The sequence below is a fragment of the Anolis carolinensis genome, unplaced genomic scaffold (genome assembly GCF_035594765.1).
Source record: "Anolis carolinensis isolate JA03-04 unplaced genomic scaffold, rAnoCar3.1.pri scaffold_7, whole genome shotgun sequence".
NCBI lineage: Eukaryota > Metazoa > Chordata > Lepidosauria > Squamata > Dactyloidae > Anolis > Anolis carolinensis.
In genome coordinates this window covers 21,788,966-21,816,577 of record NW_026943818.1, presented here as the reverse complement: position 1 = coordinate 21,816,577, position 27,612 = coordinate 21,788,966, and the positions used below count along the sequence as shown (strand labels likewise).

The 27,612-nt window shown below is 36.9% G+C and overlaps 2 protein-coding genes across 5 annotated transcripts in view; both read left to right on the top strand.

Moving 5' to 3' along the window:
- nek8 (NIMA related kinase 8) overlaps positions 1 to 27,612 on the top strand; it is a 73,531-nt gene that overhangs the window by 41,964 nt on the left and 3,955 nt on the right. Inside the window, exons 15-16 of one of the 4 annotated variants that reach the window (XR_010000062.1) lie at positions 2,759 to 2,925; positions 8,110 to 8,168. Coding sequence is in view for 2 of the 4 variants with exons in the window: in XM_062959013.1 (XP_062815083.1) it covers positions 2,759 to 2,787 (29 nt within the window). In the remaining 2 variants the exon portion in view is untranslated. Of the gene's footprint in view, positions 1 to 2,758; positions 4,144 to 8,109; positions 8,169 to 27,612 lie in introns of those variants that run through there. The other 3 variants (XM_062959013.1, XR_010000063.1, XM_062959012.1) reach the window with 3 other exon arrangements.
- traf4 (TNF receptor associated factor 4) overlaps positions 18,854 to 27,612 on the top strand; it is a 30,686-nt gene continuing 21,927 nt past the window's right edge. Inside the window, exon 1 of the mRNA XM_062959014.1 lies at positions 18,854 to 19,329. Coding sequence (XP_062815084.1) covers positions 19,187 to 19,329 — 143 coding nt within the window. The 5' untranslated portion in view covers positions 18,854 to 19,186. The remainder of the gene's footprint in view (positions 19,330 to 27,612) is intronic.

The window sequence follows — 27,612 nt, the reverse complement described above, 5'->3', positions numbered from 1 at the left end:
AAGATCAGAGTGAAATAATAAATGTTTTATTAATATTAGTAATAATAATAGAGTAAAATAAATGTAATAGTAGCAACAATAATAGAGAAAAATAATAAATGTAATAATACCAATAATAATAGAGAAAAATAATAAATGTACCATATATTCTTGCATATTATTGCTTTTTCTATCAATTCATTGTATAGCATGACATTTTGGTTCTTAATTTGTAAAAGCATAATGTAATTTGATGTTTAATAGGCTTTTCCTTAATCTCTCTTTATTATCCAACATATTTGCTTATCCAATGTTCTGCTGGCCCGTTTACGTTGGATAAGTGAGACTCTACTGTATATATTTACATTATTATTGTTTTACTATAATATTATTGTTATTTTTATTAGAATATACCATATATACTCGAGTATAAGCCGACCCGAATATAAGCCGAGGCACCTAATTATCCCAACTGGGATAACTTATTGATTCAAGTATAAGCCAAGGGTGGGAAATGCAGCAGCTATGGGTAAATTTCAAAATAAAAATAAATACCAACAAAATTTCATTAATCGAGGCATCAGTAGGTTAAATGTTTTTGAATATTTACTGTATTTCAAAGAAAAACAATAAACTAGCTCTATAAGTGGAAAAGTAGGGGCAACAAAAACAATATGGTATCAACAATAATCTAATAATAATAATAATAATAATAATAATAATAATAATAATAATAATAATAATAAAAACTTCATTTGGATCACACCCTATCTCCCCATGGGGACTCAGGCCGACTTCCAACATAGTAACAATGCTTATATAAACAATGCAGAGCTAGATATAGATCTATAATCATAGATACTAATTTCACATATGCATTTCCCCCCTGTAATATAAGCAAGTTGTATATATAGGTAGGTAAGAATATATTCATAGCTATCCAGACATCTCTCTTTATATAGATATTTGCAGAGACTTGCAAACATATGAGCGTAAATTCATGTATAAAAATAATGTATATGTATGGCTACAGATACACAGGTACATGGATCTATATGTATAAAGGATTTGCAAAGACCTGCAAACATATGAGGGGAAAATTCATATATAAAATTAATGTATATGTATGGCTACAGATACACAGGTACATGGATCTATATGTATAAAGGATTTGCAAAGGCCTGCAAACATATGAGGGGAAAATTCATATATAAAATTAATGTATATGTATGGCTACAGATACACAGGTACATGGATCTATATGTATAAAGGATTTGCAAAGGCCTGCAAACATATGAGGGGAAAATTCATATATAAAATTAATGTATATAGATAGATACACATTTAAATGTACATAGAGATGGCAAAAGCTTGCAAGGGTTAATGCCTATACAGTAGAGTCTCACTTATCCAACACTCGCTTATCCAACGTTCTGGATTATCCAACGCATTTTTGTAGTCAATGTTTTCAATATATCGTGATATTTTGGTGCTAAATTTGTAAACACAGTAATTACTACATAGTATTACTGCATATTGAACTACTTTTTCTGTCAAATATGTTGTTTAACATGATATTTTGGTGCTTAATTTGTAAAATCATAACCTAATTTGATGTTTAATAGGCTTTTCCTTAATCTCTCCTTATTATCCAACATATTCGCTTATCCAACGTTCTGCCGGCCCGTTTATGTTGGATAAGTGAGACTCTACTGTATATCTATAGGAGAGTTCAACAAATATTTCAGGGGAAAATGCTTTCATAAGATGAATGAATATATATTTTTCTTCTTCCTGACTTGCAAGAGTGTTTCTCTTTTCAAAACATTCCCTTGATCAAGGGTGAGGGAGGCTTTGCAAAAGTAAACACACTGATAAGGGAGGAGAAGAAAGAAATAGATCACATATTGCAAGCAATAGCCTGCAGGGAGGCTTTGCAAAAGTAAACACACTGATAAGGGAAGAGAGGAAAGAAATAGATCACATATTGCAAGCAATAGCCTGCAGGGAGGCTTTGCAAAAGTAAACACACTGATGAGGGAGGAGAAGAGAGAAATAGATCACATATTGCAAGCAATAGCCTGCAGGGAGGCTTTGCAAAAGTAAACACACTGATAAGGGAGGAGAGGAAAGAAATAGATCACATATTGCAAGCAATAGTCAGCAGGCACCCATTGCAGGCCTTGACCCGATTATAAGCCGAGGGAGGCTTTTTCAGCTCGTAAATAAGGGCTTATCTTCGAGTATATACGGTACTATCCTTTGGTGAGATCTGATGTAGCTTTTTGGGCCAAAGCCAACGACTCCTTGTCTGCCTTTCTTGTGAATGTGGTTTTCAATGGAAAACTGAGTCTGGACATGTCTAGATTTGCAACCCAGAGCGGGGCAGTTGGTTCCCGACCAACTTGAGGCCCGTCTTCTTCAGCTTTTTTTATCGGGGGAGATTTGGAGCATCGCATTATGCGCTCTGGCCTCCTTGAAATGAGCTCTCAATCCAGGTTCTCGGCCAAGGGATGAATAACGCAGAGAGGAGGCTGGGAATCGGGTGCCGTTGGTGCAAGATTAAAATAAAGTGTTGGGGGGAGAAAAAGAGAGAAAGGAGCTCCAAAGGGTTCCAGCTGGAGACAAAAGCCCCTCTGTATGGGACTCGCCAAGAGCGCTGGGCGGGCGCCAATCCCTCGGGAGACTTGTAGAAATAAACAGTGAGCCAAGCTGTCCTTCCTTGATTCCTTCCTTCCGGCCGATATTACATTTGTGGCTCCTTTGTGTGTGTTTACAGCCGCGACGGAGGAGCCCAGTCCGCAGTGAAGGGGCACGAGGAGGCCTTCCTTTGGGCAAAAGGCCACCCGAGGTGAGGACGGAGCCTTGAGAGCGAATCCTGTGGCGTGACTTTTAACGGTGACGACGGGGACGGAGACAGGTTTATTTTTACGAGCTGACTCAGAGGTGGGATATCGTCGTCACTGCCATCCTCGCGTGGAGGAGTCGCGTGTTTGGGTTGCGTGACTCAGTGCCAACCTTTTTTTTTTTTTTTAAACTTTTATTTAGATTTCAAAGGTTAACAATAAAAGTGGGGGAACATTTTGGTTATAGGAAAGTAGGAAATTGGGAGATTGGATAGTAGGGGAGGAGATGTGAGGGTAGTGGTTTAAAAAAAAAAGAGACATTAAAAATAGGATAAAATACACACAAATACACAACAACAACAAAAAAGAAACACACACGTCTGGCTTGACTTCCATCCATATCTAAACCAGATTGTCTCTCAGGGGAAGTTTTTACCCCTGAATTGGTTTCTTTCCGTTTCTGAATCTGCTTCTCTATAGCAAGACTTTTCTAACCCCGCGACCTGTTCGTGTTGTCAGCTTATCTTTACATGCTCCGTAATTTCAAATATTGTCAGTCTATGTCCTATAATTGAAACCTCAGTCTTTATCTCTACATACATGTTGTCATTCTTCTTTGTTGTATATAGACTAATATTGGTTTCCAGTCTGTACATCTCTTAGGCACTCCTTGGTGTTTTGTTATTATATATGTTAGCCTATCCATATTTTTAATTTCCATTAATTTAAGTAACCATTGATCTGCGTCCGGTATTTCCTCCTGTCTCCAATACTTTGCATATGTGATCCTTGCTGCCGTAGTCATATAATTAATTAACAGTTCCTCATTTTCTGTTAGCTTCAGTTCCGTGATTCCTAGAAGGAAAAGTTCTGGTTTGAATTGGTAGTTAGTTTTTAAAATTTTTTGCATACTTTCATATATAGTTTTCCAATATTTTTTTGCCTTATCACACGACCACCACATATGGAAAAAAGTTCCTTCATGCTGCTTACATTTCCAACAGGCGGTATTCATGTCCTTATAGTAAAAACCTAATTTCTGTGGCGTTATGTACCATCTGTAGAACATTTTAATCAAATTTTCTTTCAGATCATATGAATACATTTGCTTCATTTTTTGATTCCACATAGTTTCCCATTGCTCCATTCGAATTGTTCTCCCAAAATTTGCTGCCCATTTTGTCATACATTCCTTGACTGTTTCTTCCTCAGTAGCCCATTCCAGTATATGTCGGAAGAGTTTTGTTATCACTTTTTTTTCCGAAGTCATTATTCTGTCCCAGAATGTTTCTTTATCCATAAAACCTTGTTTCCTGTCGTTGTTGAAGAACTCCCTTAACTGTCTACAACATAGTGCCAACCTTTTTGAAGCCCTTCCTTCCTTCCTTCATTCCTTAGGGATGTTAGGAATGTTGGGAGTTGAAGTCCAAAACTCCTGGAGGAAAGGCCCAAGTTTGCCCAGGCCTGGTTATGGTCTTGGGAAACCAGAGGAGGGGACAGCACTCTTTTCAGAGGGAAAAAATATTGTATATACATATAATATTCATAATATTATATTGTAATCTATATATATAAAAGGGTAATGAAATTTCAGCCTAGGACAAAACAACAAAACTACACATCCCAGAAACACTAAACTTGGCAGCACAACCCCTCATCCATGCCTCTACGTTCATACAACAAAAAGAAAAGAAAAATAAAGTCCTAATTAGAGGGAGAGGAAGAATTGTTTTTATCCAATTGCTGCCACTTAAAAGGCTAAGCTCCGCCCACTTGGTCACCTAGCAACCCACTCAGCTCAGGGGACAGGCAGAGTTAGGCCTCACTTAGGCCTCTTCCACACTGCCTATAAAATACAGATTATCTGATTTTAACTGGATTATATGGCAGTGTAGACTCAAGGCCCTTCCACATAGCTATAGAACCCATTTATAATCTTATATTCTCTGCTTTGAACTGGATTATCTTGACTCCACACTGCCATATAATCCACTTCAGTGTGCAATCGGACACAACTGGACTTAATGTCAGGAGAAAACCTTTACCCTTTACCTTAACTACCACCAATTCCTCAATACTTTATTTCCCATACCACCAGACTTCGCCACAGCAACGCGTGGCTGGGCACAGCTAGTATGATATAATACTAATAATACAATATAATAATATGAATTATATATTATATTTTACATGTAATATTACTAATAATTTGGGGGCCCTGGTGGCGAAGTGCGTTAAAGCGCTGAGCTGCTGAACGTGCAGACCCAAAGGTCCCAGGTTCAAATCCCGGGAGTGGAATGAGCGCCCGCTGTTAGCCCCAGCTCCTGCCAACCTAGCAGTTCGAAAACATGCCAATGTGAGTAGATCAATAGGTACCGCTCCGGTGGGAAGGTAACGGCGCTCCATGCAGTCATGCCAGTGGCCACATGACCTTGGAGGTGTCTACGGACAACGCCGGCTCTTTGGCTTAGAAATGGAGATGAGCACCAACCCCCAGAATGTGAGTAGATCAATAGGTACTGCTCTGGCAGGAAGGTAACAGCTCTCCATGCAGTCATGCCAGTGGCCACATGACCTTGGAGGTGTCTACGGACAACGCCGGCTCTTTGGCTTAGAAATGGAGATGAGCACCAACCCCCAGAATGTGAGTAGATCAATAGGTACTGCTCTGGCGGGAAGGTAACATATCTCCATGCAGTCATGCCTATGGCCACATGACCTTGGAGGTGTCTACGGGCAAGGCCGGCTCTTTGGCTTAGAAATGGAGATGAGCACCAACCCCCAGAATGTGAGTAGATCAATAGGTACTGCTCTGGCGGGAAGGTAACAGCTCTCCATGCAGTCATGCCTATGGCCACATGACCTTGGAGGTGTCTAAGGGCAACGCCGGCTCTTTGGCTTAGAAATGGAGATGAGCACCAACCCCAAGAATGTGAGTAGATCAATAGGTACTGCTCTGGCGGGAAGGTAACATATCTCCATGCAGTCATGCCTATGGCCACATGACCTTGGAGGTGTCTACGGGCAACGCCGGCTCTTTGGCTTAGAAATGGAGATGAGCACCAACCCCCAGAATGTGAGTAGATCAATAGGTACTGCTCTGGCGGGAAGGTAACAGCTCTCCATGCAGTCATGCCAATGGCCACATGACCGTGGAGGTGTCTAAGGACAACGCCGGCTCTTTGGCTTAGAAATGGAGATGAGCACCAACCCCCAGAATGAGAGTAGATCAATAGGTACTGCTCTGGCAGGAAGGTAACAGCTCTCCATGCAGTCATGCCAGTGGTCACATGACCTTGGAGGTGTCTAAGGACAACGCCGGCTCTTTGGCTTAGAAATGGAGATGAGCACCAACCCCCAGAATGAGAGTAGATCAATAGGTACTGCTCCAGCGGGAAGGTAACATATCTCCATGCAGTCATGCCTATGGCCACATGACCTTGGAGGTGTCTACGGGCAACGCCGGCTCTTTGGTTTAGAAATGGAGATGAGCACCAACCCCCAGAATGTGAGTAGATCAATAGGTACTGCTCTGGCAGGAAGGTAACAGCTCTCCATGCAGTCATGCCAGTGGCCACATGACCTTGGAAGTGTCTACGGACAACGCCGGCTCTTTGGCTTAGAAATGGAGATGAGCACCAACCCCCAGAATGTGAGTAGATCAATAGGTACTGCTCTGGCAGGAAGGTAACAGCTCTCCATGCAGTCATGCCAGTGGCCACATGACCTTGGAGGTGTCTACGGGCAACGCCGGCTCTTTGGTTTAGAAATGGAGATGAGCACCAACCCCCAGAATGTGAGTAGATCAATAGGTACTGCTCTGGCAGGAAGGTAACAGCTCTCCATGCAGTCATGCCAGTGGCCACATGACCTTGGAAGTGTCTACGGACAACGCCGGCTCTTTGGCTTAGAAATGGAGATGAGCACCAACCCCCAGAATGTGAGTAGATCAATAGGTACTGCTCTGGCAGGAAGGTAACAGCTCTCCATGCAGTCATGCCAGTGGCCACATGACCTTGGAGGTGTCTACGGACAACGCCGGCTCTTTGGCTTAGAAATGGAGATGAGCACCAACCCCCAGAATGTGAGTAGATCAATAGGTACTGCTCTGGCAGGAAGGTAACAGCTCTCCATGCAGTCATGCCAGTGGCCACATGACCTTGGAGGTGTCTACGGACAACGCCGGCTCTTTGGCTTAGAAATGGAGATGAGCACCAACCCCCAGAATGTGAGTAGATCAATAGGTACTGCTCCGGCGGGAAGGTAACGGCTCTCCATGCAGTCATGCCTATGACCACATGACCGTGGAGGAGTCTATGGACAACGCCGGCTCTTTGGCTTAGAAATGGAGATGAGCACCAACCCCCAGAGTCAGACACGACTAGACTTAATGTCAGGGGAAAACCTTTACATTTATCTATCTATATATATCTATATATATGTATATATATCTCTATATATGTATATCTATATATATATATATATACACACACACAGATATGTAGATGACACTTCTATTTTCAAAGCAACGACTCAGTAGGCCAAGTGTAAGAGATTCTGGGATCTATAATCCCACCCCAAAATAGTGCCTTTTTTTTCCATGCTTTTCCTACAAAGAGAAAGGTGTGATGGAAATTATAAAGTGTTTTTTTTATTATTTGTATTAATTAATAAGAATTTGTTTTAATCGTTTTTCATTGTAATAATATTTTTAACAATATTAATTTAACATTAATATTATTAAATATGTAATAATATTTTAATAATATTAATCTAACAATTAATCCTTGAAACGACTGGCTTGACCTTGGAGGGACTTGGGGTGGCAACGGCGGACAAGGTGGTCCATGAGGTCACGAAGAGTCGGAACCAACTAAACGGATAATTAACAATTTAATAATAATATTACATTTGTTATTTTTTATTTATTACATTATTTTTAAATATCATTTTTATAATATTTTAATAAAAAATAACCTGCAATAATTCTATGTATTAATAAGAAAATTAATAATAATAAATAATAAAATCTTAAAATTTTGTATAATGTGATTTTATTTTGTAATGGTATCTGTTTTATATGAATTGTTTTATAGATTGTTTTATATGAATTGTTGTTTTTACATTATTTTTAGGCATTGAATTTTTGCCTATTCACTGTAAGCCGCTTTGAGTCTCCTCGGAGAAAAAGGCGGGGTAAAAGTGATGTAAATAAATAAATAAAATAAGTAAATAATAATAATCATTAATAATAAAATTTAATAATTTCGAAATCCTCCTGCAGGTGGGAAGCAGTTGATGAAGCGGGAGAGATCTTTCAACCAGAGGAAAGGAAGGAAGGAAGGAAGGAAAAAAGTGAGTTTATAATTAGACAAAACAGAGATTGGGTTGCTGTGAGTTTTCCAGGCTGTCTGGCCATGTTCCAGAAGCATTCTCTCCTGACGTTTCACCCACCTCAGAAGCAAGTAGGGTTTATATATCCGTGGAATAATGTCCAGGGTGGGAGAAAAAACTCTCTTCTGTTTAAATGTTGCAATTGGGCCGTTGATTAGTGATAATAATACGATATAATGCTAATAATACAATATAATAATATTAATTATATATTATAATTAATTAATAATATTAATTATATATATTATATATTATACTTTATATGTAATATTACTAATAATATTACAATATACAGTAGAGTCTCACTTATCCAACATAAACGGGCCGGCAGTAGCTTGGATAAGCGAATATCTTGGATAATAAGGAGGGATTAAGGAAAAGCCTATTAAACATCAAATTAGGTTATGATTTTACAAATTAAGTACCAAAACTTCATGTTATACAACAAATTTGACAGGAAAAGTAGTTCAATATGCAGTAATGCTATGTGGTAATTACTGTATTTACAAAATTAGCACCAAAATATCACGATGTATTGAAAAATGAAAAAAACTTCAAAAATGGCTTGGATTATCCAGAGGCTTGGACAAGTGAGACTCTACTGTATTATATTTTATATGTAATATTACTAATAATATTACAATATATTTTTATAGTACAATATAGTCATTTATTACCAATATTGTGCTATGCTAATACAGTAGAGTCTCACTTATCCAACATAAACCAGCCGGCAGAAAGTTGGATAAGTGAATACGTTGGATAATAAGGAGGAATTAAGGAAAAGCCTATTAAACATCAAATTAGGTTATGATTTTACAAATTAAGCACCAAAACATCATGTTTTACAACAAATTTGTCAGGAAAAGTAGTTCAATACGCAGTAATGTTATGTTGCAATTACTGTACAGTAGAGTCTCACTTATCCAACATAAACGGGCCAGCAGAATGTTGGATAAGCGAATATGTTGGATAATAAGGAGAGATTAAGGAGAAGCCTATTAAATATCAAATTAGGTTATGATTTTACAAATTAAGCACCAAAACATCATGTTATACAACAAATCTGGCAGAAAAAGTAGTTCAATACGCAGTAATGTTATGTAGTAATTACTGTATTTACGAATTTAGCACCAAAATATCACGATGTATTGAAAACATTGACTACAAAAATGCGTTGGATAATCGAGAACGTTGGATAAGCGAGTGTTGGATAAGTGAGACTCTACTGTATTTACAAATTTAGCACCAAAATATCACGATGTATTGAAAACATTGACTACAAAAATACGTTGGATAATCCAGAACGTTGGATAAGCGAGTGTTGGATAAGTGAGACTCTACTGTATTTACAAATTTAGCACCAAAATATCACGATGTATTGAAAACATTGACTACAAAAATGCGTTGGATAATCCAGAACGTTGGATAAGCGAGTGTTGGATAAGTGAGACTCTACTGTATTTACAAATTTAGCACCAAAATATCACGATGTATTGAAAACATTGACTACAAAAATGCGTTGGATAATCCAGAACGTTGGATAAGCGAGTGTTGGATAAGTGAGACTCTACTGTATTTACAAATTTAGCACCAAAATATCACGATGTATTGAAAACATTGACTACAAAAATGCGTTGGATAATCCAGAACGTTGGATAAGCGAGTGTTGGATAAGTGAGACTCTACTGTATTTACAAATTTAGCACCAAAATATCACGATGTATTGAAAACATTGACTACAAAAATGCGTTGGATAATCCAGAACGTTGGATAAGCGAGTGTTGGATAAGTGAGACTCTACTGTATTTACAAATTTAGCACCAAAATATCACGATGTATTGAAAACATTGACTACAAAAATGCGTTGGATAATCCAGAACGTTGGATAAGCGAGTGTTGGATAAGTGAGACTCTACTGTATTTACAAATTTAGCACCAAAATATCACGATGTATTGAAAACATTGACTACAAAAATGCGTTGGATAATCCAGAACGTTGGATAAGCGAGTGTTGGATAAGTGAGACTCTACTGTATTTACAAATTTAGCACCAAAATATCAGGATGTATTGAAAACATTGACTACAAAAATGCGTTGGATAATCCAGAACGTTGGATAAGCGAGTGTTGGATAAGTGAGACTCTACTGTATTTACAAATTTAGCACCAAAATATCAGGATGTATTGAAAACATTGACTACAAAAATGGCTTGGATTATCCAGAGGCTTGGATAGGTGAGACTCTACTCTATTATATTTTATATGTAATATAATATAATAATAATATAGTACAATATAGTAATTTATTGCCAGTATTGTGCTATGCTAATAATATAATATTGTATGTAAATTTAATTTGTAAGCTGCTCTGAGTCCCCTTCGAGGCGAGAAGGGCGGCATATAAATGTAGTAAATAAATAATAATAATAGCATTAGCATTGAGTGGCCTTGCAGCTTCAAAGCCTGGCTGCTTCCTGCCTGGGAACATGGCCATACAGCTCGGAAAACTCACAGCAACCCATGAAAGCCTTCGACAACACAGAGTTGAAATGAAAGCAAACATAAAGTTAATGGACAATCGAGGCCCGGGGGTCACCTCCAAGCAACAAACATTTGCTAGGCCTTATCACGCTGATCATCAGCCATTTGTCCAATGACCGAAACCACGAATCACGTCCAAACCCACTGCAGAATTTTCTCGATCTTCTGCTGGGATTTGACCGTGGTTTTCGGAGCCACAAAAGGCCCCTTTTGATTCGTCCAAGGTGGAAAAACCTGCTCCAAAGAAGTCTCCCCAAAGACACGGCCGGCGACATGCCTGACTTGGCTGAGCCAATATTTGGCATCCGGTCTGTATTCAACAAATAGGACTCCAGAGATGATATTATTATTCTACGAAGTCTGAACAGGGGTTCGAAACGTGGTCTCCGGGGTCATAATTCAAATTATTATTATTATTATTATTACACAAAGTCTGAATAGGGATTCAAACCTGGTCTCCGGAGACGTAATTCAAACTATTATCATTATTATTATTATTATTATTATTATTATTATATTGTATGCCACAGCAAACAAGATAGATATGCTGGATTTCGTATCACAAAATCACAAGTCAAACACTTCCCAAGTGTCTAGGACTGTGTGATTTATTATTATTATTATTATTATTATTATTACACAAAGTCTGAATAGGGATTCAAACCTGGTCTCCGGAGACGTAATTCAAACTATTATTATTATTATATCAGGGGTTTGAAACCTGGTCTCCAAAGATGTAATTCAAACTATTATTATAATTATTATAATTATTATAATTATTATTATTATATTGTATGCCACAGCAAACAAGATAGATATGCTGGATTTGGTATCACAAAATCACAAGTCGGAAACTTCCCAAGTGTCTAGAACTGTGTGATTTATTATTATTATTATTATTATTATTATTATTACACAAAGTCTGAATAGGGATTCAAAACCTGGTCTCCAGAGACGTAATTCAAACTATTATTATTATTATTATTATTATTATTATTATTATTATTATTATTTTATTATGACACAGCAAACAAGATAGATATGCTGGATTTGGTATCACAAAATCACAAGTCGGAAACTTCCCAAGTGTCTAGAACTGTGTGATTTATTATTATTATTATTATTATTATTATTATTATTATTATTATTACACAAAGTCTGAATAGGGATTCAAAACCTGGTCTCCAGAGACGTAATTCAAACTATTATTATTATTATTATTATTATTATTATTATTATTATTATTTTATTATGACACAGCAAACAAGATAGATATGCTGGATTTCGTATCACAAAATCACAAGTCAAACACTTCCCAAGTGTCTAGGACTGTGTGATTTATTATTATTATTATTATTATTATTATTATTACACGAAGTCTGAATAGGGATTCGAAACCTGGTCTCCGGAGACGTAATTCAAACTATTATCATTATTATTATCATTATTATTATTATTATTATTATTATTATTATAATTATTATTATTATATTGTATGCCACAGCAAACAAGATAGATATGCTGGATTTGGTATCACAAAATCACAAGTCGGAAACTTCCCAAGTGTCTAGAACTGTGTGATTTATTATTATTATTATTATTATTATTATTATTATTACACAAAGTCTGAATAGGGATTCAAAACCTGGTCTCCAGAGACGTAATTCAAACTATTATTATTATTATTATTATTATTATTATTATTATTATTATTTTATTATGACACAGCAAACAAGATAGATATGCTGGATTTCGTATCACAAAATCACAAGTCAAACACTTCCCAAGTGTCTAGGACTGTGTGATTTATTATTATTATTATTATTATTATTATTATTATTACACGAAGTCTGAATAGGGATTCGAAACCTGGTCTCCGGAGACGTAATTCAAACTATTATCATTATTATTATCATTATTATTATTATTATTATTATTATTATTATTATTATTTTATTATGACACAGCAAACAAGATAGATATGCTGGATTTCATATCACAAAATCACAAGTCGGAAACTTCCCAAGTGTCTAGAACTGTGTGATTTATTATTATTATTATTATTATTATTATTACACAAAGTCTGAATAGGGATTCAAAACCTGGTCTCCAGAGACGTAATTCAAACTATTATTATTATTATTATTATTATTATTATTATTATTATTATTATTATTATTATTTTATTATGACACAGCAAACAAGATAGATATGCTGGATTTCATATCACAAAATCACAAGTCGGAAACTTCCCAAGTGTCTAGGACTATGTGATGTATTTATTATTATTATTATTATTATTATTATTATTATTATTATTATTATTATTTTATTATGACACAGCAAACAAGATAGATATGCTGGATTTCGTATCACAAAATCACAAGTCAAACACTTCCCAAGTGTCTAGGACTGTGTGATTTATTATTATTATTATTATTATTATTATTATTACACGAAGTCTGAATAGGGATTCAAAACCTGGTCTCCGGAGACGTAATTCAAACTATTATTATTATTATTATTATTATTATTATTATTATTATTATTATTATATTGTATGTCACAGCAAACAAGATAGATATGCTGGATTTCGTATCACAAAATCACAAGTCAAACACTTCCCAAGTGTCTAGGACTGTGTGATTTATTATTATTATTATTATTATTATTATTACACAAAGTCTGAATAGGGATTCAAACCTGGTCTCCGGAGACGTAATTCAAACTATTATTATTATTATATCAGGGGTTTGAAACCTGGTCTCCAAAGATGTAATTCAAACTATTATTATAATTATTATAATTATTATAATTATTATTATTATATTGTATGCCACAGCAAACAAGATAGATATGCTGGATTTGGTATCACAAAATCACAAGTCGGAAACTTCCCAAGTGTCTAGAACTGTGTGATTTATTATTATTATTATTATTATTATTATTATTACACAAAGTCTGAATAGGGATTCAAAACCTGGTCTCCAGAGACGTAATTCAAACTATTATTATTATTATTATTATTATTATTATTATTATTTTATTATGACACAGCAAACAAGATAGATATGCTGGATTTCGTATCACAAAATCACAAGTCAAACACTTCCCAAGTGTCTAGGACTGTGTGATTTATTATTATTATTATTATTATTATTATTATTATTATTACACGAAGTCTGAATAGGGATTCGAAACCTGGTCTCCGGAGACGTAATTCAAACTATTATCATTATTATTATTATTATTATTATTATTATTATTATTATTTTATTATGACACAGCAAACAAGATAGATATGCTGGATTTCGTATCACAAAATCACAAGTCAAACACTTCCCAAGTGTCTAGGACTGTGTGATTTATTATTATTATTATTATTATTATTACACGAAGTCTGAATAGGGATTCAAAACCTGGTCTCCAGAGACGTAATTCAAACTATTATTATTATTATTATTATTATTATTATTATTATTATTTTATTATGACACAGCAAACAAGATAGATATGCTGGATTTCATATCACAAAATCACAAGTCGGAAACTTCCCAAGTGTCTAGGACTGTGTGATGTATTTACTATTATTATTATTATTATTATTATTATTATTATTATTATTATTATATTGTATGTCACAGCAAACAAGATAGATATGCTGGATTTCATATCACTAAATCACAAGTCAAACACTTCCCAAGTGTCTAGGACTGTGTGATTTATTATTATTATTATTATTATTATTATTATTATTATTATTATTATTATTATATCAGGGGTTCAAAACCTGATCTCCGGAGACGTAATTCAAACTATTATTATTATTATTATTATTATTATTATTATTATTATTATTATTATTATTACACAAAGTCTGAATAGGGGTTCAAAACCTGGTCTCTGGAGGCATAATTTAAACTATTATTATTATTATATCAGGGGTTCGAAACCTGGTCTCCGGAGACGTAACTCAAACTATTATTATTATTATTATTCCATGAAGTCTGAACAGGGGTTTGAAACCTGGTTTCTAGAGATGTAATTCAAACTATTATTATTATTATTATATCAGGGGTTCAAAACCTGGTCTCCAAAGATGTAATTCAAACTATTATTATTATTATTATTATTATTATTATTATTATTATTATTATTATTATTATATCAGGGGTTTGAAACCGGGTCTCCGGAGATGTAATTCAAACTATTATTATTATTATTATTATTATTATTATTATTATTATTATTATTATTATATCAGGGGTTCAAAACCTGGTCTCTGGAAATGTAATTCAAACTATTATTATCATTATTATTTTTATATCAGGGGTTTGAAACCTGGTCTCCGGAGACGTAATTCAAACTATTATTATTATTATATCAGGGGTTTGAAACCTGGTCTCCAAAGATGTAATTCAAACTATAATAATAATAATAATAATAATAATTATTATTATTATTATATCAGGGGTTTGAAACCGGGTCTCCGGAGATGTAATTCAAACTATTATTATTATTATTATTATTATTATTATTATTATTATTATTATTATATCAGGGGTTCAAAACCTGGTCTCTGGAAATGTAATTCAAACTATTATTATCATTATTATTTTTATATCAGGGGTTTGAAACCTGGTCTCCGGAGACGTAATTCAAACTATTATTATTATTATATCAGGGGTTTGAAACCTGGTCTCCAAAGATGTAATTCAAACTATAATAATAATAATAATTATTATTATTATTATTATTATATCAGGGGTTTGAAACCGGGTCTCCAGAGATGTAATTCAAACTATTATTATTATTATTATTATTATTATTATTATTATTATTATTATTATTATTATTATATCAGGGGTTCAAAACCTGGTCTCTGGAAATGTAATTCAAACTATTATTATTATTATATCAGGGGTTTGAAACCTGGTCTCCAAAGATGTAATTCAAACTATAATAATAATAATAATAATAATAATAATAATAATAATTATATCAGGGGTTTGAAACCGGGTCTCCGGAGATGTAATTCAAACTATTATTATTATTATTATTATTATTATTATTATTATTATTATTATTATTATTATTATATCAGGGGTTCAAAACCTGGTCTCTGGAAATGTAATTCAAACTATTATTATTATTATATCAGGGGTTTGAAACCTGGTCTCCAAAGATGTAATTCAAACTATAATAATAATAATAATAATAATAATAATAATAATAATAATAATTATTATTATTATTATTATTATTATTATTATTATTATTATTATTATTATTTATATCAGGGGTTCAAAACCTGGTCTCCAGAAACGTAATTCAAACTATTATTATTATTATTTCTTGTTTTTTCTTAAATTTCAGTCATTTGGAATGAAAAATCAATAGAAAGCAAGGGAGGAGATAGACCGGGATGAAAAGCAGAGCCTCCTTGTCCCAAGGCAAGCGGCTGCCTTGAGCCACACAAAGTCCAGGTATTTGAAGGCCTGGCTGCATATATGTGGGGATTCCACTCCCGATCAGGTCTGTTTGATGTTCTGCGAGTCTGGGCTTGTCCCCATGGCCGTGGGGCAAAGAGCAGCCGTGTCCCCTCCTTGTCTGGCGGGGCCCATTCTTTGTCTCTGCTGTTGCTGGGGAAACCCAGACGTCATAGCAACACCTGGGAGAGGCTGCTACCTGCCCGCCAGGTGAGGCGTTTCCCTTGTCTGTGCCCTTCGGGGGACATTTTTCTCGAGATCTCGCCTCCTTGGGCCTCTGATCCTGGAGCCATGGAGATATCGTGCCAAAATAATATATAATACTCATATTATGCTATACCACTACTACTAATAATAACATAATGTAATACAATATAATAATAATAATACACTATTATAATTGTATATTATATATTACATGTAATAGTACTAATAATATTGCAATATAGTGGTACAGTGCAATATAGTAATATATAATGCTAACATTGTGCTATGCTAATAATATAATATATTGCATATACATATAATAATACACTATTATAATTGTGTATTATATATTACATGTAATAGTACTAATAATATTGCAATATAGTGGTACAGTGCAATATAGTAATATATAATGCTAACATTGTGCTATGCTAATAATATAATATATTGCATATACATATAATAATACACTATTATAATTGTGTATTATATATTACATGTAATAGTACTAATAATATTGCAATATAGTGGTACAGTGCAATATAGTAATATATAATGCTAACATTGTGCTATGCTAATAATATAATATATTGCATATACATATAATAATACACTATTATAATTGTGTATTATATATTACATGTAATAGTACTAATAATATTGCAATATAGTGGTACAGTACAATATAGTAATATATAATGCTAACATTGTGCTATGCTAATAATATAATATATTGCATATACATATAATAATACACTATTATAATTGTGTATTATATATTACATGTAATAGTACTAATAATATTGCAATATAGTGGTACAGTACAATATAGTAATATATAATGCTAACATTGTGCTATGCTAATTATATAGTATATTGCATATACATATAATAATACACTATTATAATTGTATATTATATATTACATGTAATATTACTAATAATATTGCAATATAGTGGTGTTATACAATATAATGCTAATATTGTGCTATGCTAATAATATAATATATTGCATATACATATAATACTGATAATATAATGTAATACAATATAATAATAATACACTATTATAATTGTATATTATATATTACATGTAATAGTACTAATAATATTGCAATATAGTGGTACATTACAATATAGTAATATATAATGCTAACATTGTGCTATGCTAATAATATATTGCATATACATATAATACTGATAATATTATAATGTAATACAATATAATAATAATACACTATTATAATTGTATATTATATATTACATGTAATAGTACTAATAATATTGCAATATAGTGGTACATTACAATATAGTAATATATAATGCTAACATTGTGCTATGCTAATAATATATTGCATATACATATAATACTGATAATAATAATATAATGTAATACAATATAATAATACACTATTATAATTGTATATTATATATTGCGTGTAATATTACTAATAATGTAGTGCAATATAGTAATATATAATGCTAACATTGTGCTATGCTAATAATATATTGCATATACATATAATACTGATAATATAATGTAATACAATATAATAATAATACACTATTATAGTTGTATATTATATATTACATGTAATAGTACTAATAATATAGTAATTTAATAATAATATCATATAATAACATAATAATAATGTAATAATATAGTAATATAATAATATAATAGTACTTTAATAATAATAGGATATAATAACATAATAGTAATATAATATAATATAATAATGTAGTAATTTAATAATAATTGATATAATAATAACATAATAGTAATATAATATAATATAATAATAACAATAGTAATATAATAATGTAATAATATAGTAATATAATATAATATTGTAGTAATTTAATAATAATTGATATAATAATAACATAATAGTAATATAATATAATAATAACAATAGTAATATAATAATGTAATAATATAGTAATATAACAATAGTAATTTAATAATATGATATAATAATAACATAATAGTAATATAATATAATAATGTAGTAATTTAATAATAATTGATATAATAATAACATAATAGTAATATAATATAATAATGTAGTAATTTAATAATAATTGATATAATAATAACATAATAGTAATATAATATAATAATAACAATAGTAATATAATAATGTAATAATATAGTAATATAATAATAGTAATTTAATAATATGATATAATAGTAATATAATATAATAATGTAGTAATTTAATAATAATTGATATAATAATAACATCATAGTAATATAATAATAACAATAGTAATATAATAATGTAATAATATAGTAATATAATAATAGTAATTTAATAATATGATATAATAATAACATAATAGTAATATAATATAATAATAACAATAGTAATATAATAATGTAATAATATAGTAATTTAATAATATGATATAATAATAACATAATAGTAATATAATAATAATATAAAATAATAATAATGGTCTATTCCTCTCTTTTGACATCTTAAAACTACAGCTCCCACAATCCCCTAGTCCACTGTCCTTCCTTCCTTCCTTCCTTTCCCACAATGCCCCTTCTCTTAAGCCGGGAGCAGAGGCGCCTTGGAGGCGAGGTCAGTTGGCAACCTCCAGGGGGCGTGGCTTGCCTTCGTTTCCCGGCGGGCGGCGCTAGGGCCTGGCGAGGGCGGCGTGGGTCGGGCGCGTCTCCCGCGGCCTCGGCCTCCTGGTCGTGCATTCGGGCTCCGCCATGCCGGGCTTCGACTACAAGTTCCTGGAGAAGCCCAAGCGGCGCCTCCTCTGCCCGCTCTGCGCCAAGGCCATGCGGGAGCCCGTGCGCGTCTCCACCTGCGGGCACCGCTTTTGCGACACCTGCCTCCAGGAATTCCTCAGGTCAGACCCCACTTGGCACCCACCCCCAGAAAGATGGAGCGCCCCTCTATCCGATGCTCCCTTTTATCCGCCTCTCCGATGCCTCCCCGTGCCATTTTGGGGGGTCCAAAGTGGGTCCCCCCAGGACCTCTCCAAAGGCGTCCTTCTCTCCCTTTCCTCTCCCTTTCCTTCTCTCTCTCCCTTTCTCTTCTCCCTTCCAGGAATTCCTCAGGTCAGACCCCCCACTTGAAACCCACCCCTAGAAAGATTGAACCCCCCTCTATCCGCTGCACCCTTTTATCCGCCTCTCCTATGCCTCCCCGTGCCATTTTGGGGGGCTCAAAGTGGGTCCCCCTAGGACCTCCCCAAACGCGCCCCCATTTCCTTCCCTCTCCTTTTCCTCCTCTTTTCCAAGAATTCCTTAAGTGAGACCCCCACTTGAAACCCACCGTTGAAAAGATTGAACATCCCTCTATCCGATGCCCCCGTTTATCCGCCTCTCCTGGGACTTTTTGCTCCATTTTGGGGGGCGCAAAGTGGGTCCCCCCAGGACCTCTCCAAAGGCGTCCTTCTCTCCCTTTCCTCTCCCTTTCCTTCTCTCTCCCTTTCCCTCCTCCCTTCCAGGAATTCCTCAAGTGAGACCCCCACTTGAAACCCACCGTTGAAAAGATTGAACATCCCTCTATCCGCTCCTCCCTTTTATCCGCCTCTCCTATGCCCCCCCGTGCCATTTTGGGGGGTCCAAAGTGGGTCCCCCTAGGACCTCCCCAAACGCGCCCCCATTTCCTTCCCTCTCCTTTCCCTCCTCCCTTCCAGGAATTCCTCAAGTCAGACCCCCACTTGGCACCCACCTTTTAAAAGATTGAACGCCCCTCTATCCACTGCCCCCTTTTATCCGCCTCTCCGATGCCTCCCCGTGCCATTTTGGGGGGTCCAAAGTGGGTCCCCCTAGGACCTCGCCAAACGCGCCCCCCATTTCCTTCCCTCTCCTTTCCCTCCTCCCTTCCAGGAATTCCTCAAGTCAGACCCCCACTTGGCACCCACCTTTTAAAAGATTGAACCCCCCTCTATCCACTGCCCCCTTTTATCCGCCTCTCCGATGCCTCCCCGTGCCATTTTGGGGGGTCCAAAGTGGGTCCCCCTAGGACCTCGCCAAACGCGCCCCCATTTCCTTCCCTCTCCTTTCTCTTCTCCCTTCCAGGAATTCCTCAGGTCAGACCCCCACTTGAAACCCACCCCTAGAAAGATTGAACCCCCCTCTATCCACTGCCCCCTTTTATCCGCCTCTCCTATGCCTCCCCGTGCCATTTTGGGGGGTCCAAAGTGGGTCCCCCTAGGACCTCGCCAAACGCGCCCCCATTTCCTTCCCTCTCCTTTCTCTTCTCCCTTCCAGGAATTCCTCAGGTCAGACCCCCACTTGAAACCCACCCCTAGAAAGATTGAACCCCCCTCTATCCACTGCCCCCTTTTATCCGCCTCTCCTATGCCCCCCGTGCCATTTTGGGGGGTCCAAAGTGGGTCCCCCTAGGACCTCGCCAAACGCGCCCCCATTTCCTTCCCTCTCCTTTCTCTTCTCCCTTCCAGGAATTCCTCAGGTCAGACCCCCACTTGAAACCCACCCCTAGAAAGATTGAACCCCCCTCTATCCACTGCCCCCTTTTATCCGCCTCTCCTATGCCCCCCGTGCCATTTTGGGGGGTCCAAAGTGGGTCCCCCTAGGACCTCGCCAAACGCGCCCCCATTTCCTTCCCTCTCCTTTCTCTTCTCCCTTCCAGGAATTCCTCAGGTCAGACCCCCACTTGAAACCCACCCCTAGAAAGATTGAACCCCCCTCTATCCACTGCCCCCTTTTATCCGCCTCTCCGATGCCTCCCCGTGCCATTTTGGGGGGTCCAAAGTGGGTCCCCCCAGGACCTCGCCAAACGCGCCCCCATTTCCTTCCCTCTCCTTTCCCTCCTCCCTTCCAGGAATTCCTCAGGTCAGACCCCCCACTTGAAACCCACCCCTAGAAAGATTGAACCCCCCTCTATCCACTGCCCCCTTTTATCCGCCTCTCCTATGCCTCCCCGTGCCATTTTGGGGGGTCCAAAGTGGGTCCCCCTAGGACCTCGCCAAACGCGCCCCCCATTTCCTTCCCTCTCCTTTTCCTCCTCCCTTCCAGGAATTCCTCAAGTGAGACCCCCACTTGAAACCCACCGTTGAAAAGATTGAACATCCCTCTATCCGATGCCCCCGTTTATCCGCCTCTCCTGGGACTTTTTGCTCCATTTTGGGGGTCTCAAAGTGGGTCCCCCCAGGACCTCTCCAGAGGCGCCCTCCTCTCCTCTCCCTTCCTCTCCTCGAGGCCTTGGCGCCGCGCCTCTCCTTTGTCTCCTTTCCGCCTCCTTCTGCAAAGAGACACAGCCTTTGTTTGGAGCCCCTTCCAGGATTTTCCTGGCCCAATATTGGAGCCAGTACAACCAGTAAGGGCGCCCAGTCAGCGGAGTCAAGCCAGTGAGGGGTCCCAGAAAGCCAAGGCAAACACTAAGTGCAGCGAGGGAACAAAACCAGTCAATTCCAGCAACCAGGATGCACAACCAGTAAGCGAAACCAGTTAGGGCTGCCAGGAAGGGATCCCAGTGAGTCCATGAACCCAGTCAAGGATCCCAGTAAGTTAATGAAAGCAGTCAAGGATCACGGTGAGTTCATTAAACCAGTACGGGATCCCAGTGAGTCCATGGACCCAGTAAAAGATCCCGGTGAGTTCATGAAAGCAGTCAAGGATCCCAGTGAGTCCACGAACCCAGTAAGGGATCCCAGTGAGTTCATGAAAGCAGTCAAGGATCACAGTGAGTTAATAAAGCCAATAAAGGGATCCCAGTAAGTTAATAAAGCCAATAAAGGGATCCCAGTAAGTTAATAAAGCCAATAAAGGGATCCCAGTAAGTTAATGAACCCAGTAAGGGATCCCAGTGAGTTAACAAAACCGATAAGGTATCCCAGTAATTTCACAAACCCAGTAATAGATCCCAGTGAATTCATGAAACCAGTAAGGGATTCCAGTGAGTTCATAGACCCAGTAAAAGCTCCTAGTAAGTTAATGAACCCAGTAAGGGATCCCAGTGAGTTAACAAAACTGATAAGGTATCCCAGTAAGTTCACAAACCCAGTAAGGGATCCCAGTGAATTCATGAAACCAGTAAGGGGTCCCAGTGAGTTAATAAAGCCAATAAGGGATCCCAGTAAGTTAATGAACCCAGTAAGGGATCCCAGTGAGTTAACAAAACCGATAAGGTATCCCAGTAAGTTCACAAACCCAGTAAGGGATCCCAGTGAATTCATGAAACCAGTAAGGGATTCCAGTGAGTTTATGAAACCAGTAAGGGATCCCAGTGAGTTCATAGACCCAGTAAATGATCCCAGTAAGGGATCCCAGTCAGTTCACGAAACCAGTAAGGGATCCCAGTAAGTTAATGAACCCAGTAAGGGATCCCAGTCAGTTCACAAAACCAGTAAGGGATCCCAGTAAGTGAATGAAGCCAGTAACTGATCCCAGTGATGTAATGAAGCCAGTAAAGTCTCCCACTCAGTTCGTAACCCCAGTAAGGGATCCCAGTGAGTTGACAAAACTGATAAGGTCTACCAGTGAGTTTATGATACCAGTAAGGGATCCCAGTTAGTTGATAGCCCCAGTAAGGGACCCCAGTGAATTCATGAAACCAGTAAGTGATCTCGGTGAGTTCACGAACCCAGTAAGGGATCCCAGTGAGTTAATGGATTCAGTGAGGGATTCCCGGTTAGTAAGGCAGTAAGGCAATGATCCTAGTAAGTTAATGAACCCAGTAAGTGAGTGAGCAACGCTAACAAGACACTGTCCCAAAAATCATGTTTTTTCAATTTCAAAACTGCAAGGACTACGGAATGATTTTGTCCGAGCAGAAGACAGGCAGGCCCTTGAGCCTCTGGCCATGTTTACTCGCTCCATTTTACGACCTTTCAACCCACCTTCCTAGATTACGGGGAGTTTTGTAATACCGAAATACGGAATTGGGTCAATAGGACCAGTAGATGAACCTGGTAAGTTAGTAAAACCAGTAAGTGTAGACCCTTAGGAGACCCAGTAAGGGAACCCAGTAAGTAAGTAGGACCAGTAAGTGGAACCAATAAGTTAATGGAACCAGTATATTAGTAGGACCAGTAAATGGAACCAGTAAGTTAATAGGACTGGTAAATGGAACCAATATATTAGTAGGACCAGTAAATGGAACCAGTAAGTTAATAGGACCAGTAAGCGGAGCCAGTAAGTTAGTAGGACCGGTAAATGGAACCAGTAAGTTAGTAGGACCAGTAAGGGGAACCAGTAGGTTAGTAGGACCAGTAAGGGGAACCAGTAAGTTAGTAGGATCAGTAAGTGGGACCAGTAAGTTAGTAGGACCAGTAAGTGGAACCAGTAAGTTAATGGAACCAGTAAGTTAGTAGGATCAGTAAGTGGGACCAGTAAGTTAGTAGGACCAGTAAGTGGGACTAGTAAGTTAGTAGGACCAGTAGGTGGAACCAGTAAGTTAATGGAACCAGTAAGTTAGTAGGATCAGTAAGTGGGACCAGTAAGTTAGTAGGACCAGTAAGTGGGACCAGTAAGTTAGTAGGACCAGTAAGGGGAACCAGTAAGTTAGTAGGATCAGTAAGTGGGACCAGTAAGTTAGTAGGACCAGTAGGTGGAACCAGTAAGTTAATGGAACCAGTAAGTTAGTAGGATCAGTAAGTGGGACCAGTATATTAGTAGGACCAGTAAATGCAACCAGTATATTAGTAGGACCAGTAAGTGGAACCAGTAAGTTAATAGGACCAGTAAGTGGAACCAGTAAGTTGATAGGACCAGTAAGTGGAACCAGTAAATTAATAGAACCAGTCAAGGAACCCAGTAAGTTAATAGAACCAGCAAGGGAATCCAGTAAGTTAGTAGAATCAGTCAGGGAACCCAGTAAGTCAATAAAACCAGTAAGGAAGCTCAGGGAATGTATAGACCCAGTAAAGGAAGCCAGTTAATGAGTGCAGCCAGTAACGGGAACCAATAAGTCAGCCCTGGAAATTAACAGAACCAAAAGGAGAACCCAGTAAGGGAGGAGAACCAAGAATAAATAAGGGAGCGGAACCAGTCTTTGCTTCCAGTCAGTGAATGCAGTCAGTTACATCGGTGGGAGATGCTGGGCGTTGCAATACGCTGAAACGGGGAAACGTTTGCTTCGGCACATTCTTGCCCAGCTAAGCACACACGGGTATTAATCCCCAGGCGGGCGTTGCCATTCAAAACCCTTTTTCTTTTAATCCTCCCTCCCAAAGCATCACCTATTAGACCCTCTTTGATCCCGGAGTATGAGTTTTCCATGTTCCGGAAGCATTCTCTCCTGACGTTTCGCCCACATCGGTGTCAGGCGTTCCCAGAGGTTGGGAGGTCTGTTGGAACCTCTGAGGATGCCTGCCATAGATGTGGGCGAAACGTCAGGAGAGAATGCTTCCGGGACATGGAAAACTCATAAGGATTTTTTATATTAGCATTACTATATTAGTATTATTATTTTTGTGTCGTCGAAGGCTTTCATGGCTGGAATCACTGGCTTGCGGTGAGTTTTCCATGTCCCGGAAGCATTCTCTCCTGACGTTTCGCCCACATCTATGGCAGGCATGCTCTGAGGTTCCAACAGACCTCCCTACTTCTGCTACAGATGTGGGCGAAATGTCAGGAGAGAATGCTTCCGGAACATGGAAAACTCATAAGTATTTTTATATTAGTATTATTATATTAGTATTATTTTTGTGATGTCGAAGGCTTTCATGGCCGGAATCACCAAGTTGTGGTGAGTTTTCCGTGTTCTAGAAGCATTCTCTCCGGACATTTCGCCCACATCGGTGGCAGAGGTTGGGAGGTCTGTAGGAACCTCGGAGCACACCTGCCATAGATGTGGGCGAAACGTCAGGAGAGAATGCTTCCAGAACATGGAAAACTCATAAGTATTATTATATTAGTATTATTATTTTTGTGTTGTCAAAGGCTTTCATGGCCGGATCACTGGCTGGCGGTGAGTTTTCCGTGTCCCAGAAGCATTCTCTTCTGACATTTCGCCCACATTGATGGCAGAGGTTGGGAGGTCTGTTGGAACCTCTGAGGACACCTGCCCTAGATGTGGGTGAAACATCAGGAGAGAATGCTTCCGGAACATGGAAAACTCGTAAGAATTTTTATATTCTTCCTGCATGATGTATCTCACTTTCGCACCCTTTTGCTCCGACATCTGTGCCAACCTGTTGCGACTGAGCAGCTGGCCCTGGTTTCGGCTTTCTGTCTGCAAAAAAACCCCCACATCTCTCTCTTGGGGCCTTTTGCAGCTCTTTTTTCATTACGCGATATATACATTCTGAGTGCCAAACCCAGCAGGTGGTTCTGGGGTTTGGACAGATGGAGGGGATTAGGGGCAATTCAAGGAAAATACAGCCCAATAAGTGGAATATTTGGATTAAGGGGATTCTAGTCCCTATTGAGTTATAGGAAGGTAAAGGATTTCCCCTCACATTAAGTTCAGTCGTGTCCGCAACCCAACCTTCAGGTCAGCAGTCTAGCCGGCACAAGGGTTTAAACCACTGCACAACCACATCTCCTCTACTATTTTATTTATATATGTGTGTGTGTGTATGTATATTATATTATATATATATATATATATATATATATATATATATATATATATATATATATATATATATAAATTAGTATAATAATAATAACAGGTTAGGTAAAGGTTTTCCTCTGACATTAAGTTCAGTCGTGTCTGCAACCCAACCTTCAGGTCAGCAGTCCAGCCAGCACAAGGGTTTAAACCACTGCACAACCACATCTCTACTATTATATATATATGTGTGTGTGTATGTATATATAATATATATATATAATATAATATTATATATATATATACAGTAGAGTCTCACTTATCCAACACTCGCTTATCCAACGTTCTGGATTATCCAACGCATTTTTGTAGTCAATGTTTTCAATATATCATGATATTTTGGTGCTAAATTCATAAATACAGTAATTACTACATAGCATTACTGTGTATTGAACTACTTTTTCTGCCAAATTTGTTGTCTAACATGATGTTTTGGTGCTTCATTTGTAAAATCATAACCTAATTTGATGTTTAATAGGCTTTTCCTTAATGCCTCCTTATTATCCAACATATTCGCTTATCCAACATTCTGCCGGCCCGTTTATGTTGGATAAGTGAGACTCTACTGTATATATATATATATATATATATATATATATATATATATTAGTATAATAATAATAACAGGTTAGGTAAAGGTTTTCCCCTGACATTAAGTTCAGTCGTGTCTGCAACCCAACCTTCAGGTCAGCAGTCCAGCCAGCACAAGGGTTTAAACCACTGCACAACCACATCTCTACTATTATATATATATGTGTGTGTGTGTATGTATATATAATATATATATATTAATTAGTATAATAATAATAACAGGTTAGGTAAAGGTTTTCCCCTGACATTAAGTTCAGTCGTGTCTGCAACCCTTCAGGTCAGCAGTCCAGCCAGCACAAGGGTTTAAACCACTGCACAACCACATCTCTACTATTATATATATGTGTGTGTGTGTATGTATATATAATATATATATAATATAATATTATATATATATATATATAGAAATATAATATATAATTATATATATATATATATATATATATATATATATATATATATATATATATATATATATGTATGTATGTATGTATGTATGTATGTATAATAATAATAACAGGTTAGGTAAAGGTTTTCCCCCGACATTAGATCCAGTTGTGTCCGACCCTGGGGGTTGGTGATTATCTCCATTTCTAAGCCGGCATTGTCCATAGACACCTCCAAAGTCATGTGGCCAGCATGACAGCATGGAGCACCATTACCTTCCCGCTGGAGCAGTACCTATTGATCGACTCACATTTGCATGTTTTCGAACTGCTAATATATTGTATATACTTATAATATTCATAAAAATATTACAGTGTAATATTATACTAATAATGATAATATTATACTAATGATGATAATAATAATATAATGTAATACAATATTATACTACTACTAATAAAATATTAATTATATATTATATATTAAATGTAATATTACTAATAATATTACCATATAATGATATACAGTAAAGTCTCACTTATCCAACATTCGCTGATCCAACATTCTGGATTATCCAACGCATTTTTGGAGTCAATGTTTTCAATACATTGTGATATTTTGGTGC